This window comes from Microcebus murinus, chromosome 4 (genome assembly GCF_040939455.1).
Source record: "Microcebus murinus isolate Inina chromosome 4, M.murinus_Inina_mat1.0, whole genome shotgun sequence".
Classification (NCBI taxonomy): domain Eukaryota; kingdom Metazoa; phylum Chordata; class Mammalia; order Primates; family Cheirogaleidae; genus Microcebus; species Microcebus murinus.
In genome coordinates, this window is record NC_134107.1 from 15,953,452 (window position 1) to 15,960,990 (window position 7,539).

At 36.4% G+C, this 7,539-nt stretch overlaps 1 protein-coding gene across 1 annotated transcript; it reads left to right on the forward strand.

Annotated features, from left to right (window-relative positions):
- The first annotated feature begins 2,078 nt into the window (after positions 1–2,078).
- Positions 2,079–3,029, forward strand: LOC105863117 (olfactory receptor 5AN6). The gene has a single exon (XM_012749870.2). It carries the CDS (start codon positions 2,079–2,081, stop codon positions 3,027–3,029), a length of 951 nt encoding a protein of 316 aa, XP_012605324.2.
- The last annotated feature ends 4,510 nt before the right edge of the window (positions 3,030–7,539 follow it).

The following is a 7,539-nucleotide window of genomic DNA, read 5'->3' on the forward strand; positions in this document are numbered from 1 at the left end:
TTTATAAACTTACATTTATTTTTACATACATTTTATTTTTATAAGGAGTTCAGAAAAAAATGTGTCTGCAGTGTATTCCCATAGTGAAACGTGTTAAGTTTGTCCCTTAAGAGGTTCACTCTGCTGATAGCTCTGGATGTCTTCACTTTGACATTACAAGGGATTGGATTGCACTAGTGTGTCTTGGCCAGCCTAGCCATTTCACGTGCTTGAAGGAAAGCAAAGGAGCAACATTTATTCTACCTTTCCAGTTCTCTCACTTCTAGTCACAGCCAATGGTTTTGGTTGTGTGTTTGGTCTTGAATGAACAATGGGAAGCAAAAGAGATAACAAAGGGGAATTGAAGTAAAAATAACTTCAGGAATCAGTATGGAATATCCAGTTAAGTAACCTTCCTTTACTACTGTGTGTTTTCTCACAGTAGTGAGATTAGCTCAGTTGAAGACAGGTCTAAGGCCTTCAACACCTGTGCTTCTCACCTCACATCCTTTTGGGATTCTCCTCCTCCTCCTCATCTAAATATTTTCATTTCTTTTTCTCTTGTTCATCAGGGAATTAGAAAAAGTATATTATAATGAGCATTTTACTTTGTTTCTACTTCTCCGTTAAAAAGTCTTTTCATTGAAACAAATGTCATAATGTTGTAGAATATCAGATCACTCTTCTTTCAATGTGTTTCCCTACCATGATGATTACTCCCTTTGACACAAGGAAAATAGCTACAATGATTTCATTTTACAGATGAGGAAACTGAAGGCACAAAGAAGTTATAGCAATGTAGGGACAGAGCTTGGAGCCTAGAGTATATGTCACTAGACTTAGGTGCTTCCACCAAGTTTGATAGTCTTAGTATTATGATATTTATACAAGTTTTAATGTTATCTCTTCTGTAACTTAAAACTGAGCAAAAAGAAAATTTTTATTTTTTGTTTCTCCCCAAATTACTGAAAAATAAAATGCAATAAAAATCCTATGATATTTTCTTTGGGGTTCATTATAAATATTTTTTTGAAGGCATAAATGTAAGAACCATCAAAATATTCTCGGAGTAGGAAAATGAGAGGATGTTTACCAGTTATCAAAATGTTCTATAATTTATTAATAAAATGTGATTATAAGTAATGAGAAAATGTGGTACAGGACTGGACAGATGGCACATTAACTGACAATAATAATTGGGCAGAATAAGGAATTACAAACAACTTCGTCATGAAGATTACTTTAATCGATAGGGAAATCATTCAATTAATTGTGGTGGGATAGTAGCAGTTAGTTTGGAAAAACAAAATCAAAATAATTACCAATTAATACTCCACACTATGCATTAAAATGTTCCATAAATTTTAAATATAAATATAAAAACACAAAAGAACTAAAAGAAAATATAGAAAAAAGCCTTATTGTTTAAAGATATCTTTTTCTATGTAAGATTAAGGCCAGGAACCATAGATATCAAACAAAACTGACTGCCTAAAAATAAAGAAATTTATATAGCAAAATAGAACATAAATGATAATGATAATAAATGATCAACTTGGAAAAGAATTGTCATGTATGAAGGACAAAGAGTTATTGTCCTTTATATATAAAGAGCTTCTACAAATAAATAATGAATAAATTACTAGACAAATGGACAAAAAATACATATGAACAAATCAGTAAAGTAAATGCAAATGAAGAACAAGGAAATAAGTTTTTACTTGTAAGATTGTCAAAGGATAATAAATAATTGCGAGCAATGTTAATAAGAGGATGACAAGGGATATTGTCATAAAATCTTGATTCTAGTGTAAATTAGTATCAATTTTTTGGACAAAAATTTGATGACATCTGTGTGTATGTAGGAAAAAAACTGCAAGAATATAACCCAAACTATTAAGAGTAGTTGGGAAAGGGGATTTCCAGTGGTTTTAAAAATAATGTTTATTATTTTTATGTTGTTAAAGTTACCATCACTATGGATAATTTTTTGTCCAAAAGCATGGTACTATATTTTAAAAAAAGAAGTTTGATAATGTTAAAATAGTCAATTATTAACCCAAAGATCTTTCTTTGCAGATTAAAGAAACTTCAAGATAATGGCTGGAGGGAGGAATATTACAATAGTCACCAAATTCATCCTTTTGGGATTCTCAGATTTCCCCAAGCTCAAGATTGTTCTCTTTGCAGTATTCTTGGGGACTTACCTCTTGACAGTGGCCTGGAATCTGGGCCTCATCATCTTGATTAGGGTGGACTCCTGCCTACATACACCCATGTACTTCTTTCTTAGCAACTTATCGTTCTTAGATTTTTGTTACGTCACCTCCACAACCCCTAAAATGCTCTCAGACTTCTTCCAGAAGTCTAAATCCATCTCCTTTATGGGGTGCACCATACAGTACTTCTTCTTCTCTAGCCTGGGTCTGACTGAGTGCTGTCTTCTGGCAGCCATGGCTTATGATCGATATGCTGCCATCTGTAACCCTCTGCTCTACACGGCCATTATGTCCCCCACCCTCTGTGGGCACATGGTGGTTGGAGCCTACATAACCGGTACCTTTGGTTCATTGATCCAATTGTGTGCTTTACTTCAGCTCCATTTCTGTGGGCCAAATGTTATCAACCACTTCTTCTGTGACCTGCCTCAATTATTAGTCCTATCTTGCTCTGAAACCTTTTTTCTCCAAGTCATAAAGTTTGTAATAGCAGTGATCTTTGGACTCATGTCTGTCTTGGTTATCGTGATATCCTATGGTTATATCATTGCCACCATCCTGAAGATTAGCTCAGTTGAAGGCAGGTCTAAGGCCTTCAACACCTGTGCTTCTCACCTCACAGCAGTGACCTTCTTTTTTGGATCAGGACTCTTTGTCTATATGCATCCCAGCTCTGATAATTCTCTGGGCTATGACAAAATGGCATCAGTCTTCTATACAGTGGTGATTCCCATGTTGAATCCTTTGATTTATAGTCTGAGGAACAAGGAAATCAAAGATGGACTTAAGAGGTGTAAGAAGAAGAGAGTCTTTTCCCATTGCCACTGTTAATTAAAGGTCTGGTAGGATGGTGACCCTGCTGACCAGAAGTTTCTAGACAATACAAGGGAAATGCATTTAACATTATTTAACCTCACTGATGCTCTGGTAGGACTGCAAGTGAGTCAACTCATCTAAATCCTGGACTGGCTCAGTGCTGCGAAAATTCTGAGGCTTCTTTCAGTTTTGACAGTTGACTCTCCTCTCCTACACCAGCAATGAGCTCACAAGCAGTTAATACAACAATTTTTATGAAGCAGCAACCTTCAGTTGTTTGGTGTTTGATACTTACATGTTGTTTCAGAATTTCACACTGCAAGACAGAGAGCATGGGACTAAGCACAAGTCCTTTTTCATACACAACATCACAATCAGTATAATGAGATCACTGCATCCCAGGCTTGACCCCTTGGGGTGCCCATGCAAATTCCAGTTGATTGAGGTGGGGATTTGGAGAGAAGTATAACTTTAGGCACTTACCTAACTTCTCTGCTGAGGAAATATGCCATAGGCAGTTTGGTCTAGGATTTGTTTTCTAGGATTTTATTTTTAGAACCAAACATCAACAGTTTGCATGTGAATGGACATGGGGATTGCAATAATACTATCCTGCCCTTGGAGAGTTAAAATATAAAGGAAAAAAGTGAACATTTGGACTATAAAATATACTGGAAAAGTTACATTTCTGGGATTTTGTTTGTTTGTTTGTTTGCTTTTTGAGATAGGGTCTCACTCTGCTGAGTGGCACAATCCTAGCTCACTGCAGCCTTGAAACCCTGAGCTCAAGTGATCCTCCTGCCTCATCCTCCCAAGTAGCTAGGACTACAGGCATGTGCCACAATGCCGAGCCAATTTTCTAATTTGTTGTAGAGATGGGGTCTCACTATGTTTCCCAGGTGGTTTCTCCAACTCCTGATCTCAAGGGATCATCTGCCTCAGCCTCCCAAAATGCTGGGATTACAGGTGTGAACTACTGTGCCCAGCAAACCTGCTGCTCCGTGGCAGACTAGATAGCATAAATGCACCCGCTGCTGCAAAACAACTAGAGATGTTGAATGGAATATTTTTAAAGAATATTTTAACATACATTTCTGGGCAAGCAAGAAAAGAAAGGAAATCTCCAGAATTCAAAAATAACGTAAAATCAGGAATCCTGAGAGTAAAGCCAACTCTGAAGATGTCTTCCTCTTTGGGGGAATCCAGCGAACCCTGGTGATATTAGACCTGTGTTTTGACGAACACATGGGACTTGGGGAAAGGGAGACAAAACCTGGAGCTGCCTGAGTCTCTGATAGGAGAACCAGACACATACATGAGAGTTCACAGACTATACCTCATTGTGGGAGGAAATTAAGGAAAACAACTGTGTTTCACAAAAAAAGAAATTTTTGTTCCCTCAGTCTTCATGCTGGGCCTGGAAAAAAAGTAAACTGTGAAATTTTTTTTTTCTTTATTTCAGAATATTATGGGGTACAATCACTTTGGTTATGTATATTGCCTTTGCTTCGCCCAAGCCAGGGCTACAGGCGGGCCCTTCTATACAGTGCACTCTGCATCCATTAGTTGTCAGTTTACCCACCCACCCCACCACCCCACTTCCACATGACCAGCACCCAGTGAATATTACTTTTTCATGATAGCACCTTACTGTTGATCAGTTAGTACCAATTTGATGGCGAGTACATGTGGTGCTTATTTTTCCATTCTTGTGATACCTCATTTCGAGTGGATGGGCTCCAGCTCTATCTAGGATAATATAAGAGGTGCTAGTTCACTAATGTTTTTTGAGTAGTATTCCATGGTATACATACACAACATTTTATTAATCCATTCATGTATTGATGGGCACGTGGGTTGTTTCCACATCTTTGCAATTGTGAATTGTGCTGCCATAAACATTCGGGTGCAGATGTCTTTATTACAGAATGTCTTTTTTTCCTTTGGGTAGATGCCTAGTAGTGGAATTGCTGAATTAAATGGTGTTTTTATTTTTAACTCTTTGAGGTATCTCCAAATTGCTTTCCACAGGAGTTGTACTAATTTGCAGTCCCACCAGCAGTGTAAGAGTGTTCCTATCTCTCCACATCCATGCCAGCATTTGTTGTTTGGGGACTTTTTGATAAAGGCTATTCTCACTAGAGTTAGACCAGAGTTAGGTGATATTTCATTGTGCTTTTGGTTTGCATTTTCCTAATGATTAGAGTTATTGAGCACTTTTTTATGTTTGCTGGCCATTATTCTTTTGAAAAGTTTCAGTTCATGTCCTTTGCCTACTTTTTGTTGGTATTGTTTGATTTTTTCTTATTAATTTTCTTAGGTTCTATATAGATTCTTGCTATCAGCCCTTTATTGGATGTGTAGCATGCAAATATTTTCTCCCATTCTGTAGGTTGTCTATTTGCTTGAATGAAAGTTTCCTTGACTGGGCAGAAGCTTTTTTACTTTGATCAGGTTCCATTTATTTAATTTTTTTGCTGTTGTGATTGCTTTGGGGGTCTTCTTCATAAATTCTTTCCCTAGGCTGATATCTATAAGAGTTTTCCCAACATTTTCGTCTAGAATTCTTAAGGTTTCACTCCTTAGACTTAAGTCTGTTATCCATTGTGAGTCGATTTTTGTGAGAGGTGAGGGGTGGGGATCCAGTTTCAATCTTCTGCATGTAGTTATCCAGATTTTCCAGCACCATTTATTGAATAGGGATTCTTTTCCTGAATGTACATTTTTGTCTGGTTTGTCAAAGATTAGATGACAATATGCAGGTGGTTTCATATCTGGGTTCTCAGTCCTGTTCCAAAGGTCTATATCTCTCTGTTCTTGTGCAAATACCATGCTGTTTTGGTTACTGTAGCCTTGTAGTAAAGCTTGAAGTCTGGTATAGTGATGCCTCTCAATTTGTTCTTTTTGCTTAAGATTGCTTTGGCTATATGAGGTCTTCTCTGGTTCCAGATGAAGTGTAGAACTATTTTTTCTACATCTGTAAAGAATGATGATGGTGTTTTGATAGGGATTGTATTAATTCTGTAGATCACTTTAGGTAGCATGGACATTTAACCATATTGATTCTGCCAATCCATGAACATGGTAGGGTTTTCCATGTGTTCACATCTTCTACAATTTCTTTTCTCAGTGTTTTGTTATATAGATCTCTCACCTCCTTCATTAAATATATTCCTACATAGTTAATTTTCTTTGATTCTATTGTGAAAAGTGTTGCATCTTTGATTTGATTTTTGGTTTGACTGTTATTGGTGTATATGGATGGCACTGATTTGTGTGCATTAATTTTGTATCCTGAGACTTTATTGAATTCATTTATCAATTCTAGGAGTCTCTTGGTTGAATCCTTGAGATTTTCTAGATGTAATATCATATTATCATAAAAGAATGAGAGTTTGACCTTTTCTGCCCCCATGTGGACACCCTTAATTCCCCTTTCTTGTCTGATTGCTCTGGCAAGGACTTCCAGCATTATACTGAATTGAAGTGGAGATAGTGGGTAACCTTGTCTGATTCCAGTTCTAAGTGGGAATGCTTTCCATTTTTTTCTGTTCAGTATGATATTGGCTGTGGGTTTATCATATATGGCTTTAATAATTTTGAGGTATGTCCCAACTATGCCTATTTTGTTAAGAGTTTTCATCATAAAAGTATGGTGGATTTTTTCAAATGCTTTTTCTGTATATATTGAGAGAATCATATGTTCTTTGTTCTTGCTTCTATTTATGTGGTGAATTGCACTAATGGCAATAAATGCTCACATTCAAAAGACAGAAAGTTCACAAATCAATAAACTAGTAAACCATCTCAAGGAACTGGAAAAGGAAGAGCAAATCAATCCTAAACCTAGCTGAAGAAAGAAATAACTAAGATCAGAGAAGAACTAAATGAAATCGAGAACAAAAGAATTATATAGAAGATTAATAAAACTAAAAGTTGATTTTTTGAAAAGATAATCAAAATTGACAGCCCTCTTGCTAGATTGACAAGAACTAGAAAGGAAAGGACTCTAATAAGTTCACTTAGAAATGAAACAGGAAAGGTCACTATAGACATAATGGAAATGCAAAACATTATCTTTGAATACTATAAAAATCTATATGCCCCAAAACTGCAAAATGTGGAAGAAATGGACAAATTCTTGGAAACACATAACCTCCCTAGGCTCAATCAGGAAGAAATAGAATTCCTGAACAGACCAATATCAAGCACAGAAATTTAAGCAGCAATTAAAAATCTTCCGGAAAAAAAAAATCCCAGACCAGATGGGTTCACCTCTGAATTTTACCAAACTTACAAAGAAGAACTCATACCTATATTGCATAAATTATTCCACAACATTAAAGAAGAATGGTATCCTCCCCAACTCATTCTACGAAGCCAATATCACCTTGATACCAAAGCCAGGAAAGAACACAATGAAAAAAGAAAACTACAGACCAATATCCCTCATGAATATAGATGCAAAAGTCCTCAACAAAATCCTAGCAAACCAAATTCAACAGCACATCAACTGTGAAATTGT

Coding starts and splice junctions, on each gene's coding strand:
- LOC105863117 (XM_012749870.2), top strand. CDS start 2,079: ATGGCTGGAGGGAGGAATATTACAATAGTCACCAAATTCATCCTTTTG.